This window comes from Blennius ocellaris (assembly GCF_963422515.1).
Source record: "Blennius ocellaris genome assembly, chromosome: 5".
Taxonomy (NCBI): Eukaryota; Metazoa; Chordata; class Actinopteri; order Blenniiformes; family Blenniidae; genus Blennius; species Blennius ocellaris.
In genome coordinates, this window is record NC_137654.1 from 20,194,850 (window position 1) to 20,211,757 (window position 16,908).

General features: G+C 44.1%; 1 protein-coding gene across 1 annotated transcript; it reads right to left on the reverse strand.

Annotated features, from left to right (window-relative positions):
* Nucleotides 1-1,532: 1,532 nt before the first annotated feature.
* mafba (MAF bZIP transcription factor Ba) lies at nucleotides 1,533-5,381 on the reverse strand. The gene has a single exon (XM_080496154.1). The coding sequence runs from the start codon at nucleotides 4,899-4,901 to the stop codon at nucleotides 3,675-3,677; it is 1,227 nt and encodes a 408-aa protein (XP_080352280.1). The 5' UTR covers nucleotides 4,902-5,381; the 3' UTR covers nucleotides 1,533-3,674.
* Between the last annotated feature and the right edge of the window lie 11,527 nt (nucleotides 5,382-16,908).

Consider the following 16,908-nt stretch of genomic DNA (forward strand, 5'->3'; position numbering starts at 1 on the left):
TAGACATTTTTTTGAGACTCTTGTCCTTTGCTTTCTGTGCATCCCGCTAAGCACTTACGCGTGTGAACTCTGAAGCCAAAACACATCTGAAACTGTACATACCAGAAATATTGGTGCCCTCATGTTTGTGTGTCACTCAGTCATGCAAGTGTAGTTTTAAAATACAACCTGAAGAAGAAGGTGAGCGGGCTAACCCGAAAGCACTTGTTTTAGTTATTTTGGGAAATTTTCATAAATAAGAAATTTTTTTTCCCTCCGGGGTTCACCTCAACTGCACTCATGTCCCCAACCTGCAGTGACTGTAGAGAGAGAGAGAAGAGAGAGAGAGAGAGAGAGAGAGAGAGAGAGAGAGAGAGAGAGAGAGAGAGAGAGAGAGAGAGAGAGAGAGAGAGAGAGAGAGAGAGAGAGAGAGAGATGTAAACTAGACTCGCCTTCCTCGGGTCTCATTGGTTGATTCCCTGCCTAGCGGTTTTGTCCTTGAGAATGTGCAGACACGGGGCAGATAATGTTCTGACACCAGAAACTCTAGACCAGGACCAGATCAACACTTACTCCGTGCTTCTCCGTGCTACTGTCATACTATCGGGATGTGCAGACAGAAGAATAGTGCGTATTAATGTTTTGTGAGCGTAAAGAAAAAATTCACTCGTGTTTTTGCTTCATAATGCTTTCTAATTTTTTTTCTTTTTGCTAACAATAAAGACAAGTCGATAAAATCCCCGTTGAAAGTTAATGGCGCGCGCGTAGCCACGAAGCACTGATCAGAAGGGGCAAATGCGAGTGTGTTGACACATGGCAATAATAAATTCCATTAACGTTAACAATAAAAAACATCACACCCGCAGGCGCGCGCAGGGGATTACTGAATACTGAAGCTCGACGCGTCAGGCGACACACCGCTTTTTTTTTTTTTTTTTTTTTTTTTTTTTATAAGACTCAAATGGTGTGACTGACCCACCACCCCCCACACCCCCCCGAATTTAGCCATTAAGTGTATTCAAAGCCACGTCCAGAGATGACTGAAAATGATTTCAGCACTTAATGTAAATTCGAGGTTTTCGTCTCCTCTCCGGTATGTTGCAAGGTCAAAGATCTCCTTTTACCGTGCGCTCTGGTGACGGCGGGGTTTCTGCAGGAGTCAGCATGGCAGCATGTATAGGAATCTCCCTGCAACGGCACATAAACTGCAAGACCCGGTGATCTAATCACTGCAGGCCAGTAGGCTCCAAGCCAAAGTTTCCACGTTGATCCTAAGTCTGAAATTAAAATAACGGCCAAGGACAAATGAATGCGAACTGTTTGATCGCTGCACAAAATATCTTTAAAAAAAAAGTTGTCACTTGATTGAAGTGATGGCAAATAATCGTAATTTCATTTTGAATTATTTTGCTATGTGTATTTTTGGCGCTGTCCTTGAAGTGTGTGAGATCACGGATCAGATTGTTGGTAATATGCTGTTCTAATGACACATTCTGACCAACATATTTACAGGAAGAGAAGAAAAAAAGGTCTGAGAGTAAATTATTGCCATATCAATGACTTTAATAAGCAAAATAGGAAACAATTTCTTCCAAAAACAACAAAAAAGACAAAACAGAAACCAGCCTGAATGGAACAGTTCAAATTTAAGTGTTACTATTATTTATATAAACAGGATTGAAAATTGATCCCCATCATCGCTAAGTACATGGAAATGTTGAAAACTGAACAACAACCCGCTGCTGCAGTTTCAATCCGAGTTCAACACAGTTGAATCAGTAACAAACCAAAGATTGTTAAATGCATGACTTTCCAACAACAGTTTTAATGCAAGCACCATGCTTAATCGATATGATCTGACAGTTTAATTTAAATCATTAAAATAAAACCTTTAACTATGCATCTGGCCAGCAGAACCAGAATCATCAAATAATAATAAAACAGACAAAAAAAGTATTACATAACATAGACAGTGTTTTCATTTTGAGAATTTGCACAACCTGAATCCCCTTTTTTTACTGACCGGCAGAAAAAAAATCAGGAAAAAACAGATCAACAATAGTCAAACTTTGTATTAAAACGTTTGTGTGTATCTAAATATGAACTCTGCATAAAACCTCTGACAAGTGGGTTGTTGCACCTTCCCTATACAGTTAAAAAGAGTCACCAAATCGGGAATATTAGGCCGAGCGTAAATCTGCTACAGGTGGGCAATCGGAGAGGTATGTGGTCGTGTTTAGATTCGATGCCTTTATTTTACATGTTTGCAGGAATTTGGACATAAAATCTATGTAACATGAAAAAGATACAGAGTAAAAACCCACAATGTGTTCTCGTAGTAGTTTGTAGACTCTTTGTCTCTTTGCGCAATAGCCCGTATCGTGCAATCTGGGTCTAATAACATTGTGGTCGCATGTTTTCCTCCTCGACTTCACCCAGCATGCGTCCCAATATTTCTTCAAAACTTTGCAAATAGGCCTACCCGGATTATTATCACTGGTATAGTATCATAGTATGTCTTCCTGGAGGGAGGTCTGCACAAAATTCAAAATGAAAACTCGCAAATCATCATTCAAAAGTGCACTTTGACACACAGTTTGTTGTATTTAAATGCAACTGAAAGAAATGCACTCTTCTTTCAATCAACAACCCACAAATGATAAAAAAAAACAAAAAAATCATAACAAATAAATGAGATCAAAACACAACACAAAGAAAGAAGTTCAAACCAGCCTCCTCAATCTTGTTGTGCAGTTTTGCGGTTGCATTATATTTACAAGCCCAAAAGAAAAACCCCACACCATATGATACTGCACCGGCAGTCCTGCTGTTCATTTCTCTAACCCCCCAAAAAACTATGGAGAAGCGCAGATCAACAACATGCTCTTAATATACACGAGAAGATGAAAGTACAAAATAGAAATTATTACCGTACATGTCCAGCATGCAGGATTAATATTTAATGCAGATTTTTTGTTTCAATATATATTCGAATATAACCAAGCAGGCAATAAATCAATGAGATGTTGCATAAAATGTCCCCTCCCGTTGTCGGGTTAGTAGACAGAAGTTGAATTTGCATAAAGTGAAGTCCCGGTTGTTGTTGTTTTTTTTTGTTGGTTTTTTTTTGGGAGATGTTCTCAGATTTCAGGCCCACTTGTCGGATGTGAGTCTCCTGTGTTTGCGGGCATGTGAGGCCAGGCCTGCTTGTTGTCTTTTTCGAGAACAAAAATGTCAAGACAACTTGCCTGGACGCCACCACCCCCCCACATACTACTTACAAGTTATTTAAAAGCTGTGGCCTCAAAATTGAGAGAAATAGAGCAAAGAGAGGGTGGGGGGGGGGGAAGTCCATCAGTCGACCCTCTCCTCCTCTGAAGAAGAAAAAAAGTCTCTTCACTACAAGCAACTAATCTACAAAGATGCTGCGACTGGTCACTCTACATTGCTCTTTGTATCTCAGTTGACACGTGGATGGAGAGGTGATTATATATGAGTACTATTTGTTGGATTATTCTTCTAATATGAATATAATTGTTACCGTTATTAGTATAATCAAACAGCATGGGGGTGTGTGGATTATTATCGTTTGTTCACTCGTTTTGTTGGCGAAAGGAAAGGTGAGGTTGGGGAGGTGGAGGAGGAGGGGGGAAGTTTGTTTGTGAGGGGGGGAAAAAAAACCCGCTTGCGACAACTCACATGAAAAACTCTGGAGATGAAGGGTTGTCGCTGGTCGAGCCAGCCTCGCGGAACCCGCTATTGGCCCCCGAGCCCGTCAGTTTCTCGCACTTGAGTTTGTAGGCGTCCCTCTCGCGCGCCAGCCGGCTGATCTCCGCCTTCAGCTGCTCCACCTGGTTTATCAGCTGCGTCTTTTCGTTCTCCAGCACGTGCTTCTGCTGCACGCGCTTGAACCTGCACGACTGCGCGTAGCCGCGGTTCTTCAGGGTCCTCCTCTTCTGCTTCAGGCGGATGACCTCGTCCTTGGTGAAGCCCCGGAGGTGTCTGTTGAGCTCCCGCACCGACATGGACACCAGCTGGTCGTCGGAGAAGCGGTCCTCCACGTTGAGCCCGCCGCCGGAGCCGTGGTGGCCCGCGGATTGGCTGAGGTGGCCGTGCGGATGGTGGTGGTGATGGTGGCGGTGGTGATGGAGTGGCTGGTGGGAGTCTGGAGACACCGGGGACGGGCTGTCCGGGTCCTGGTTGTGGTGGTGGTGGTGCTGGCTGTGTGGGTGGCTGTGTCCGCCCGGGTGCCCGGACAGCTCCTCGGGGTGGTGCGGGATGCCCCCGGGGTACGGGTGGTGATGCTGCTGACTGTGGCCGTGGTGGTTATGGTGGTGATGCGGGCCCCGGTAGCCCTCGAAGGCGCCCTGCTGCTGCAGCTGCTGCTGGACGTGCGGAGGTGGCGGGTGGCCGTGAGCCGTGGCTCCGATCAGGGCCTCCACTGCGTCCTCCGGGGTCAGGCTTAGCGTCTGCGGGTCTATCTGCTGGTGGTACCCGCTGTTGGGCATCCAGTACAGCTCCTCTAGGTGGTTCTTCTGTTCTGTGGGGCTGAAGCTGGGCGAGGAGGGCACCGAGCTGCACGGCGTGCTGATGGGGGTGGAGGACACAGACCCCTGGGGCTGGAGACGGTTGCACTGGCGCACCCCGTTGCGATCCAGCCCGGCCAGGCCTTCCTTCTTCACGTCAAACTTCATCAGGTCGAAATCATTGACATATTCCAGAGCCAGCGGGCTGCTGGGTAGCTCCGGACCCATGCTCATCTCCGCACTCATGTTGTTGTCGCGGCTCTTCTGCAGATTTGCAAAGGTATTTGCGAGCGTCGTAAAAACTGATTTATTAATCAGCGTCTCTTCTCTCCGTTCTTGTTTCATGCAATTGTTCTTTTGGCTCCTCCACCGCTGTCCACTGACTTGCTGTAGCATGAAACTCAGTGTGATTGGTGGAAATGGGGAGAGAGAAAAAAAAGGAAAAACGAAAAAAAAAAAGTTGTGCAGGAAAACTTTCAGACTAATGCTCGGCGCACGATTTGCGTCATGTAGCCTACTTCTGCTGGGATAATCTGGCAAAGAGACCAGGCAGGAGGTAGAAAGCAGTGCGTCTCAGTGCAAAAGTAAAATCTCAGTCCCTTCAGCAGAAGTGTGTTGGCAAAAGACATAAATAATGATAATAAAAGGTATACCACGATGGTTCGCTGAAACGGGCACCAGTCCTCGTTGCGACTTCTTGGTTGTAAGTCCGGTTTTTTTTTTCTCCAGGAAAAAAAAAACAAAAAAAGAAAACAAAAACAAAGGAAGCGAATAAGCGGAGTAAATAGGGCGTCTGATTTTCGCTGAGAAGCAGCTTTTCCAGCTCTGCACCGCAGAGATTCAAAGGCTCGCCTCTCTCGCTCTCCCCACTCTCTGGTATCCAGCAGACTGCGCTCGGAGCCAGCCGGCGCCTTATCTTTATAGCGCGTCGTGACGTGGAGCAGGAAGGCTGGATCTGTGGCCCCCGGCTCTCCAATGGGAGCAGGACTGTGCGCTCGAACAGGGGAACAGGAGGACGGAGGAGAGGAGGGCTCACAACTCCGTCTTGACAGCTACAGACAGTCAGCTGACCGAGTTCCCTAAAAGCAGAAGGTGGGAGAAAAGCTGAGGGGAGGGAGAGAGAGAGAGGGAGAGAGAGAAAGAGAGAGAGAGAGAGAGAGAGAGAGAGAGAGAGAGGCGCCTTCACACCGCAGACACCGTGCGCGGCTCCGTACGCACCGCGTCTCGTCTTCACTCATGTTCTGTATTCTGTGAGATTATTATGGGCGACTCAATAACTGGTGCCGGAGGAATGATGAGATTTGCATTGATCACACTTTTATGGCACGTTATTAATAGGAAGTCTACATGTAGTGAAATGTTCTTTTCTCATGCAGATCGGAAAAGTTTCACATTATTGTGATGTTTATTACATTTACCTCAATTCACTTTGACGTGTATCATCATCCAGATAAAGCAAACGTGTTTAACACGCGTCACTTCGTTCATATTTCGACAGGGTTTACAGTGCTTGGTGAAACTGGACTTAATCTAGACAAAGAGAATTTTCTCTTAATATCCAGTATGTTCCTAATTAATCTACAACCAATATGCTTGCATGTAACATCTGGTCACAAGACAGGGTGCATTCGTTCACAAATAAAGGTCAACAACATGCTGACACTGTAACACAGTTAAGGAATCTTTAACAGGGTTGAAAACTAGGTCTTGACCTTTCTCAGAAACAATAACGCATATTTCCACAGTGTTCACCTCGACGTTGATGAACGCACTCAACCTGAAATCCGTATTTTAGAACTCAGGACAAATGTCAGCTCATAACGATGAAGCAAGACTAAATCTGTACAATCTGCATGTTTTGGGATGGTGATAACAGTGGGAGCTTGTACTAGTTTAACCGTACACATCTTAAACGGATACATGTGTCCTGGCCTGAGTGTCTGTATCGAGAGGGAGAGAGAGAGAGAGAAACTGTTGTAATCACAATAGATGCGTCTTGTTTTTGTCAAACTTAAGTCTGCTGAATTCTTGCTCCCAGACTCCCACGTCAAGCTGCTTTTTGGCTCGGACTGTCTGTTTTACAGCGGGACAGTGTCTAAATAGCGGGCGCATCAGAATACAGGCTCAAGGCTGCCCCTGCGTGGACAACACCTGAACCGACTCAAACTGCCGAGAAAGGCGCTCATATCATTTCACACTTTATAGTTCTCCTTTGGATTTGTTGTTTGCGCGCCAGTTGCTCATTTTAAAGGTCACATCCTGCAGATATAACAGGCTACAATTAATCCCAGTCAATATGACAGTTTCGTGCAAACTCAATGGCACATAAACAGGAATGCCAGCGCTGCTATATCTAACAGGTAGTTTGACCTAAACACAGTCAGATGTTCTTGGATGTGTTCGTGCGTCATTGATCTGATCTTTATTTTGATTGTCCGCCTTAAAAAGGACATTCAGTTCCACTAATTGTCAAAAGAAACTGCTTGTAAATGAATCAATCTGAGGGATCGATTGGATTATCATTTCGTTTCCACCTCATACACACGGTTGAGCACAGCCGCGATCAACGCGTATTGATCCGGCTGGTGTGAGGGGAGGCGGCTGCAGGGAGGACATCCGATAATGAAGGGCTTATTTGTTTGCTTTAAATTCTTCATCAGTTTGAGCTGCTGTAGCAGTGTATCAAACGATGAACTCTGAGTTCCCGCTCTCCTCATAAATCACTCTCTTTCACACACACACACACACACACACACACACACACACACACACACACACACACACACACACACACACACACACACACACACACACACACACACACACACACACACACACACACACACAGAATCAGTTTAGAAAAAACACGAGTATGTTTTTTTATTGTATATATTTAATTTTGCAGGATATGTGTTAAAGATGTCGCATAAACCAAGCAATAACGCACAATAATTTGATGAATTACGAATCTGTAGCCAAATGTTGATTGTCGGCATGAAGCATTAAATACGCAGCTTATAATCGACACTGATTTATCAATAGAATTGTTATTATTATTATCATTATTGTTGTTGATATTATTATTATCATTATTGTTTTTATTATTATTATTATTATTATTATTATATAAGGATAATAACAAAACTATTAGCGCACCGTTATTCCTCAAATCCCTACCACATTTTAAAACTATTGATTCAAAGCAAATTAAAAAGAAACTTTAAATAGATTTCAAATTTCATTCATTCCTCCAGCAATTTGAGCTTTTTTGGGGAGATAATTATAATTACCCTGAGCATCATATTCCCAATTAATCTGCCTGAGTTATATTATCAGATCATCACGTATCATCCCAAATTACTTAATTGTAAAGACATTTTCAGCCGTGTCTTTTTTTTTTTTTTTCCTAACACACATTAAAACGGTTACAGGTAGCATTTGAGTTCCAATCGTCTTCTGGTAATTCCCTGCACCTGCAGGCGCGCTTCTCCGTTCCCAGCACCAACTTGGAAAAAAGCGCCCTGAGCGCGTCGTGCGGAGCCGAGTCAACCTGAAAACCTCTTCCTACCGAGGCCGACCCGGCGGCAGCCCCATTAGGTCGTAATGCTCTCTAATATAACCCGAGTCCGCCGCCTAATAGATCCAGGCAGGCCTGCCGGCGACTCTCCCCCTTCGGTAATAACGGGCTGTAATGGAGAGACGAGATGTAAAAAAGCGTCCATGTCAGCAGCATATCGGTGGTTAATGATCTATTAAGTGATCCGTGTGCTTATGGACAGCGAAAAAAAGTGTTGATGCTTGCTTATTCGCCCCTAATGAGAGTCCCATCCTACGGATTTTAGGAATGAATAACAGAAATAAAATCACCTTTAAAATGTTACATTTAACAGTTGACGCATGGAGGCTGCAGAGGGTGCACAGCTTCCCACAGCTCACATCTCACACCTGCAACGGGCCCGCTGGTTCCACACAGGAGGCCCGAGGTCCGACCACAGGAAGGGGCACGATTCTCATCTCCAATATGGATTTCGATTCATTTTGTGGACCTACCCATGCATGCGCATCCGTGGTCCGGGGGCCAGGCTGCAGTGCCAAGAGCCTCTTTTGATCGGAACTCATCCATCAGTCTGTATGGGAGGACAGTGAAACTACAAGGAATACTTTCTTTTTTTTTTTCTTCCTTTTTTTCTTTTTTGTCAAACCTAGACTGTGTTTCACTCAGACGGTTGGATTTTATCGTCTTTTGTCGTGCGTAACGATCACCTCGAATGGTTCCCCGAACATTTGTGGATGCGCTGCATAAGAAAACGGGGGCTGCCGCCCTGAAAAGGCCCGTGTCAGGGGCAGCGAGGGATGGAGATGGAGAGGGGAAGCTCACGGAAATGTCAACTTGATGATCTCTGATGCAGGAGGGAGAGAAAAGAGACTCATACAGGGGGAACGGGCGCGGAACTCCGGCTCTCTTCTCCTGAAAAAAAACAAAACAAAACCTGCACCCGTAACTTGCTGCATTACACCACATCCGATTTTAACATGACTGATGCGCGATCTTTCACTTCGAGAAGTGATACATGCAGGTGTAAATTCAACTTCGCTGCGTCTCCTGTCGCTATAGCTTTCGTTTGATACATTCATAGAAGGCGAGTCTGTTGTAAAAGTGCCATTGACATTCGGCTATAATGCATATTTATTCATGCGTTATTGATGAGTTGATTAATATTTAATAACGTATTGGGATTTTATAGCCACTGCAATTGCAATATATCTCATCGCAGTTTAAACAGGTGTTTTCATCCATTATGTTAATGGATTTCATAGACTAATAATGACGGTAAATGCTACCTACATTTTTCTCCAAACATCCCACTTTAACTTACCTGCTCCGGCCAGTTTGCATCAGTAATTTAAGAGTTACTCACGCATTCTTGTTTACCCCAGACTGATCGATTATCTCTGAGAAAACATGTATTATTAAGACGTGTCATCTGTGTAAACAGGCGGGGGCCAGCCCCACAAGAAAACTAACATCCCCATCAGGGGTAATTGACTGAGGGAGTCTTTCAGGAAAACAACAAGAGGTGAGATAAGTGCAAATTCTGGCAATCCCATTAATATGAAAAAATATTGATTTAAGGCTGCACGCACCATATTTGTCTCTGAAAAGTCGTCTGTGCATGTGTTCCTCCTCATGCACATGCCTGCATGTGATGGTCATAATTCTCTTTTATACTAACACTCACTGTTTACCCGGTAAGAGGGTAGTTGTGTTTTCAGGGAAATTAGAGCTTATTTCTTGTGACAGGGCGCCTCTGGTGGCGCATTTACTCATTGCTAATAGTTTGATGTGTATCATCAGTGACATGCAGTCTGCTTCTTTTTTTTCCCTTTTTTCTGGCAGTAACTCTGTGCAGACAGCTCCAACTTCAGAGCTCAAGTTATTTCGTCTCTTTTGAAATGGCAGCGAGACAAAGAGGATATAAAAATGTGATGGCAAGGCCAAGGCATAATTGTAGGCCCTTTCTGAGATTAGATGTCTCTGATTGACATGTAGTAAATATAACAACAAATAAATGTCAGTACGCTCTGTACTGGCTAAATCCCAGAAGAAACCCAACAATAAATCTGCCTTTTGCTGTGGTCATTTCATTAATGTAAATTGCAATGCTATGTACAATAGTTTGGCTTCCTTCCATTTGGCTCCCGGCTCAGGCTTATGCATGATATTGGTTTTTATCATAAACCCAGGCCGTGTTACCACAGAATGCAGGCGACACCACAGGAACCAAATATCAGAGAGCAGGCATAACATAATTAAAGACCGTATTCACGGGTCATAACCACAGTTTACATCTGTATTTTCAAAGCCAATAACTGGCTTCTGTAATACTGGAGAATCACTCAAGTAACTAAATTCTTATGGTGTACTAAAAGCATGATTACAGTCATTTCTGCTCAGAAGTGAAAGTACTTCTTTTAAAGATAAGTAGCATTAACTTCTGATTGTCTATAAAATGGCTGCACAGCGTTCTTTTTCTGTCTCCTGCAACAGTCGATTTCTCTTCGTCTCCATCCAGCATTAACATGTCGGTGAGCATCCAGTTATGCGCTTGTTTTTCCTAATCGTCCGCATATGGAGCTGTCAGACCATATCAGTGGGTTACATTAAACCTCCACCTCATATGATATTCTGGAAAATATACGTCATCTCCTGTTGAGTACTGCTGCGGCGTGTTATTAAGCTAAAAGTATAGAGAGGGTTTTAAGAGGCCTCGAATGGCTCTGTGTAATATCTGAGAAGACTTTTTATTTTCCTTGTCAAGTGTGTAAAGCATAAATGTTTATGATTCCAGTTTGTTTGTGCGCAACAGCCACTGGTGCTCTCGCTGGAGTGAAGCTTATCTGAAGAGTGAGCAGATCAGTGTGTGAGTGGGTGCTGCACCGGGTGTTTTCCAGGGATGATAACTAAACCTGGATTGTTCTCCCTTAACTTTGAGCCCTTAGACTATCCTTGTTTCAGCCCTTCTCTCAGTGTTGTGCGCTTTTATTTTTGGTGCGCGATGGTGCATGCAGTCAAAGATCTTCAGTCAAAGATGTGCATGGGGGATGTTTTGTGACGTGAACATGAGGATGGTGATCAGGTGTCTCATCTTTTAGTAAAACACTGTAAATGTTGCTTGATTTGTCCGTGTACTTGTATATTTTCTCGTGCCTCCTCTCCTCTCTCCTAACGTTTGCTCTCTCCCTGTTTCTCTCCACTCAGGATAATCTGGATGCTTCTGCCCTCGTCTGACCCTTAATGTCATAATCTCCAGACCTGTGGTCATCCACCACTGATCGGAGGATCCTGCTCTTATCAAACATCTCAACTCTCCACTCCTTCATACACTCTTTCATTCTTCCTCTCTCCACCTCTGTCCACTCTCTCTGGCTGAGTGACCTCCTTGCCTCTCGGCTCTCTCACCCCTCTCCTCTCGCCCTGGCCCTGGCCCTGCCCACCCTGGGTCATTTATCATGGGCCAGGAGGGGAGCCCCTGAGCCTGCGGGCCCCTGTCAGCCCCTGCAATCGCCTCTTTGTGGCTCCCAGCAAACAAGTGTCGGATCAGCAAAAGTCTATTAAAGCCTGGTGGGCCTTTCTCAGCCAATTGGGTTCGGGTCACTGAGCTGCTCTCCTCGCTGCTCCGAGAGCTCTTTGTGTCGCCGCCGTTCGCTGACACAGATCCCCACAAGATTAATGATTTTTAGCAGCCATTTGGGTCTCATTCACAGAGTCCCACTCTCTCTCTCTCTCTTTCTCTTTCTTTGCCCCTTTTGCTCTTCTTTCCAGTCATTTCTTTCTTTTTTTTCAGATTTCTTCTTCTGCCTCTCGATTTCTCGCCTCGTGTGTTTTACTTTAGTCTCCTCCTCCCCCTTTTTATTAGAGAGCTCACTCAATGTTGAAGACACATGTTTTGATTTCATAAGGTCCTTATTCATACAGGTGTGACTCGTGAATATTTATCAACTATTTGACTTAGATTTACACATTTTCTTATAGAAACGATCTTCATTGCAGCTTTAAAACATGTCTCTTTGGTTGTTTGTCTCACAGTGGTTGGCTCCTGCTGCATAAATCCCAGAGATGCTAAAAAAAAACAAAAAAAAAAACTGTACTAGTATCCACATTACAGCCCTGGCAGACTTCCCTGCAGCGAGCCTCTGGAGGCTTAGAGTAATTTGAAATCTTAGAGCCACTTCCACAACTTCCATGTTGCCATGTTCTCAGTGTTGTTTCCAGTAATTACTGCAGGTTAAGTGCACGTCCCGGAGACCATTGGAGGCAGCTCTATCCCTCACCTGGGACTTGACTCAGCATAGTTCAGGTCATCCGGCCATTTCTCTGACCACTGGACCACACCCCGACCTACTCTAAACCCACAGGACAAGCACTATTTACAAAGGACTCACGTTCACTTCCATCACGTAATGTAATGGTAGTTTTATTTACTGGCTCAATTGTTTTTAGAGGAAAACAGCTCTCCATAGACAAAAACACGATTAGTGCACATACTATTTGCTTTATTTCAATATTTAGCAGCTTTTAAATTGAACACTTCATACATGTGGAGCATATTCTTAATTGCAGAGGTGACATTGGAATAAAAGAACCAGCCGGCTTTATAAATGGAGCTACTGACTACATTATAGATGCAATACTGTCCTTGTTTAGATTAAACCTCACAGGAAAACAGAGCCTCGGTAGCCAAAAGGAGGATTGTGCTAAAAGGATTAACATTGAACTTTAAACGTGAAAGTCTGTCCTTGGTTGGACAAATTAACATCGTGGATCACAGTAGCTGAAATGTTGGTTTTCAAGTTATCTTTGCACAGAAAGATGAATACCAATGTTTTTCCCATCACCCAGTGTGCAGGTTGGAAATAAATGGATCTTCTTTGTAAAAAAATATACATCATGAAACATTTCAGTGTATCAATAGCTTCAACCTTTTCAATAACAGTAACAATCACAGACAACACTGCGACCTGCTGCAGTAATAAAAACTAACTTACTGCTCGCACAGGAGCTTCAAGGCAAGCCAGCTTTATTTGTAAAGTACATTTCAGCAGCAACAGTATTCAACGTGCTTTACGTTATCAAACATGTACAGCTGTCAATGAGCAAAGTGAATTAAAAACAAGGAATTTGTTAAGACACGTGTTGGATGTGGCTTTTTTATATATCTCTGTAATTTTTACAAGTTTTCTCAATAAGTCTTTGCAATCAAAGAAAAAATTGGAAGATTTCCAAATAAATGTATATTTAAAGGTTATTGTGCTACTATATTACTTGCCTCACTCTGCTCTCTTCTCTCTTTCTCCATCTCATTTCTTTCTTTGGTGTCGGTGTGTGTGTGTGTGTGTGTGTGTGTGTGTGTGTGTGCATGCATGCGTGTGTGGCATAGTTTACTGTACACTAGAAAATAAAATGAGAATAGAGTGAGGTTGTCAGTGCTGCTGCTGGTTGGTCAGTGTCTGTTTCCACCCGAAAGTCGGTGTGTTTACAACATGTCTGTTTTAGGATGAATGGATGAACCTGGCCTGCAGCACTGTCCATCCACCTGCCCTGTTTCCTGTCTGATTAATGTTCGTGTGTGTGTGTGTGTGTGTGTGTGTGTGTGTGTGTGTGTGTGTGTGTGTGTGTGTGTGTGTGTGTGTGTGTGTGTGTGTGTGTGTGTGTGTGTGTGTGTGTGTGTGTGTGTGTGTGTGTGTGTGTGTGTGTGTGTTTGTTTGTGCGACCGTGTGTAAATGGTTATAGATGGGACAACACCACCACACTGGCAGCCTGAATCATTACTCACACAGATAGGGAGAGACCCTGGGCCGAGGAACCCCTAACATCCTCCACCTTCTCACACACACACACACACACACACACACACACACACACACACACACACACACACACACACACACACACACACACACACACACACACACACACACATATCCCCGGGTTATTCATTTCAAAGCCTGGCATTTCACCATATCCACCCCCCTTTTATTAAGAGACGGAAGCATTGGGTTCCCTCTCGGAGAGGGGGAGTGAGGGATGGTTTTCAATTGGGCCTTATATTCTTTGTTTGCACCCTTCGTTCCTCACCTGTTCTCTCGTCACTTCTCTTAATCTTTCATTTCCATCTCTTTTTTTTTCTCCTCATATTTCCTCTTCTTTGCAGGGACATTGACTTGCACCCACCAACATGAAACCAATCCACTAATGTACAGCATCCTCATCCACTTTTGAGTCACTTTACATCGCCAACATTAAAATTATGTTCATCATAAGCAGCTGCTTGCTTTAAAAATTGTAGTGACGGCTATGGGGCTTAACTTTGTTTGAGAAAATGGCCAACCATTCACAGAAACTCATGTTAGGGAAAATGAATATAATTTCCTGGAACAGTTCCCCTCAGCATGTTATATAATGATGTTGTTTTTATTCCACATCTGCCCCAGCTGAACCTTATTTGTTGCCATATTTTGTGTCTCCCTCAGGTTGAAGAAGACTCTTACGTTGTGGAATGTATGAGAGCAATTATAAGCCCATCATGAAGAGGCTGTGGACCTTAACATGATGGTAAAACGGTGATATTGTTGAACAGCCTCATTGGAAACTCAGTGAGCACTCCACAGAGCAGACTCAAAGGTAATATGTATGCGTATATTTGTATGCAAGTGTGTCGTGTGTGTTCGTACATTTGATATCAGATGTGTTTGTGGTTTTCAGTGCTTGAGCACGTCTGGTGTTTTAGTGCATACGTGTGTGTGTGTGTGTGTGTGTGCGTGTGCGTGCGTGTGCGTGCGTGCGTGTGTGCGTGCGTGCGTGCGTGCGTGCGTGTGTGTGTGTGTGTGTGTGTGTGTGTGTGTGTGTGTGTGTGTGTGCAAGGAGAGAGAGCCTGTAAATAAATCTGTTTGGGGATTGGGGGTGTGGGGATGAAATATGGTCCCAGGGATGTGGAGCAATGTGAAAAACTCGGCAACGCCGGGGAATAACAAATCTCCTGATGTCGCCTCGCCGCAAAATAAATACACTCCCCTGTACAAGTCATCCATCTGGACTATGAGTCGCAACAAAGACGCCCCCAATACATCCCCGACACACACACGCCCACACTTACACCCAACACCCATCCCACAGAGCAGCCATGTTTATTTACACATTTATTTATTTGTTAGTTTGTTTGTTGAGTTAAATAGAAACTGCTGGTGGGGGATTGGAAAGTGTATTTATTGTGTTTTTTGTGAATGAAACACAATTTTTCTCCTGCCCTCCATCTGTATTGTGCTGTCTGTGTCTAAATGGGTGGTTTAGAGGGGTAGCGGTGAAGGGTGGAGGGATGATTGCAGGGTTGTGAATCGGGTGTTTTAACTAATGATCGATCACAGGGGATTAAATAATTAAATTTCAGCCTTGACAATTTAAAAGTCTCCCCACACGAAGGATGAGGAAAGAGGGAAAGATGAAAGGTTCTGCCTGCAGCAATGTATCAGAAGGATTCAACATCTAATACGTTATAGGGAGAAGCCTTGTGTGTGTGTGTGTGTGTGTGTGTGTGTGTGTGTGTGTGTGTGTGTGTGTGTGTGTGTGTGTGTGTGTGTGTGTGTGTGTGTGTGTGTGTGTGTGTGTGTGTGTGTGTGTGTGCACGCCAGGATGTGTGTGAGAGTGTACTGTTTTTAGCTTGTGTGCATGATGCATGTACACAGACCCTCTGTGCTGTCTCCTCTTGACATATAGGCTATAGTAAGTACATTCAACAAAGCATGTAGGGCCACCTGATTCTTCTTCACTTCCCTTATCTGGGCCTCTTCTCGCAGACACCCCATTACTATCGCCACTGCTGCACTAAAAGCTCATACGTGGGCCATTATGTGGCTGTATTTTAAAAAAGAATAACTACACAACAACAGCATAAAGGCTTTCCCATTTGCAATAAAGGGATAAAATGTTTGTTGTTGCTTTTTAGAATTCTGTTTTATTTTTCCAATTATGGTCTATTCTCCGGGCTTAATTAGGTCATTGTGTGTGTGTGTGTGTGTGTGTGTGTGTGTGTGTGTGTGTGTGTGTGTGTGTGTGTGTGTGTGTGTGTGTGTGTGTGTGTGTGTGTGTGTGTGTGTGTGTGTGTGTGTGTGTGTGTGCACGTGAGGGTCACTCCGTCCCTCCCAGGGATAAATATTAGCCCTCGTTGTTTGCAAATAGGTGATGTATGGCGGCCATATCTCTCGGTGATGAATGTTTTTTAGAAATTTCCTCTCCTTTATCAATTGACTAACAAACCCATGTATCACTGCCACTCTCTCCCACTCGCCATATAAATTAAATAACCAGCTCCACCCCCCCCCCCTTCTGCTTTTCACATTTTCTCTCATCTGCACCTCCTTGCTCCCCAATTCCCCTTTCATTACTCCTTTTAGCTTCATTCGTTTTATTGCATTTTGTCCATGTTACCTCGTTTCCACAAACACACCCACACATCAAACCTGCAGCAGTCAGAGTGGACGTGCAGGGGTAATAATAATGCACATGTTTCATACGTCTCAATTTCAGATTTGCCCGTAATGTGATGAAGACAGTAAAAGTGCTTTCCCCTGATTACCACTTTGCCTTGCAGCATATTATTTGATGTGCTCATCACCGGGCGACGTCTGACATACTTAAGGACGGATCATCGTAAGTGAAAATGTGTCGTCCGTGTTCATCACTGTGATGCTCTCTAAATCTGCCGTCTCTCAGATGGCTGCTGGGTAAAGAGCTACAGGCTGGAGCTGGGTGTTTTCCTTTCTGTCACCATATGATGACAGGAGGCCGATTATGCCAGAGCGCCATATTGTAAACTACTCATCATTAGCGGGCCCATCCCAGCTAACG

Excerpts from the sequence above, each read along its gene's own strand:
- mafba (XM_080496154.1), bottom strand. The coding sequence starts at position 4,901 with ATGCTACAGCAAGTCAGTGGACAGCGGTGGAGGAGCCAAAAGAACAAT.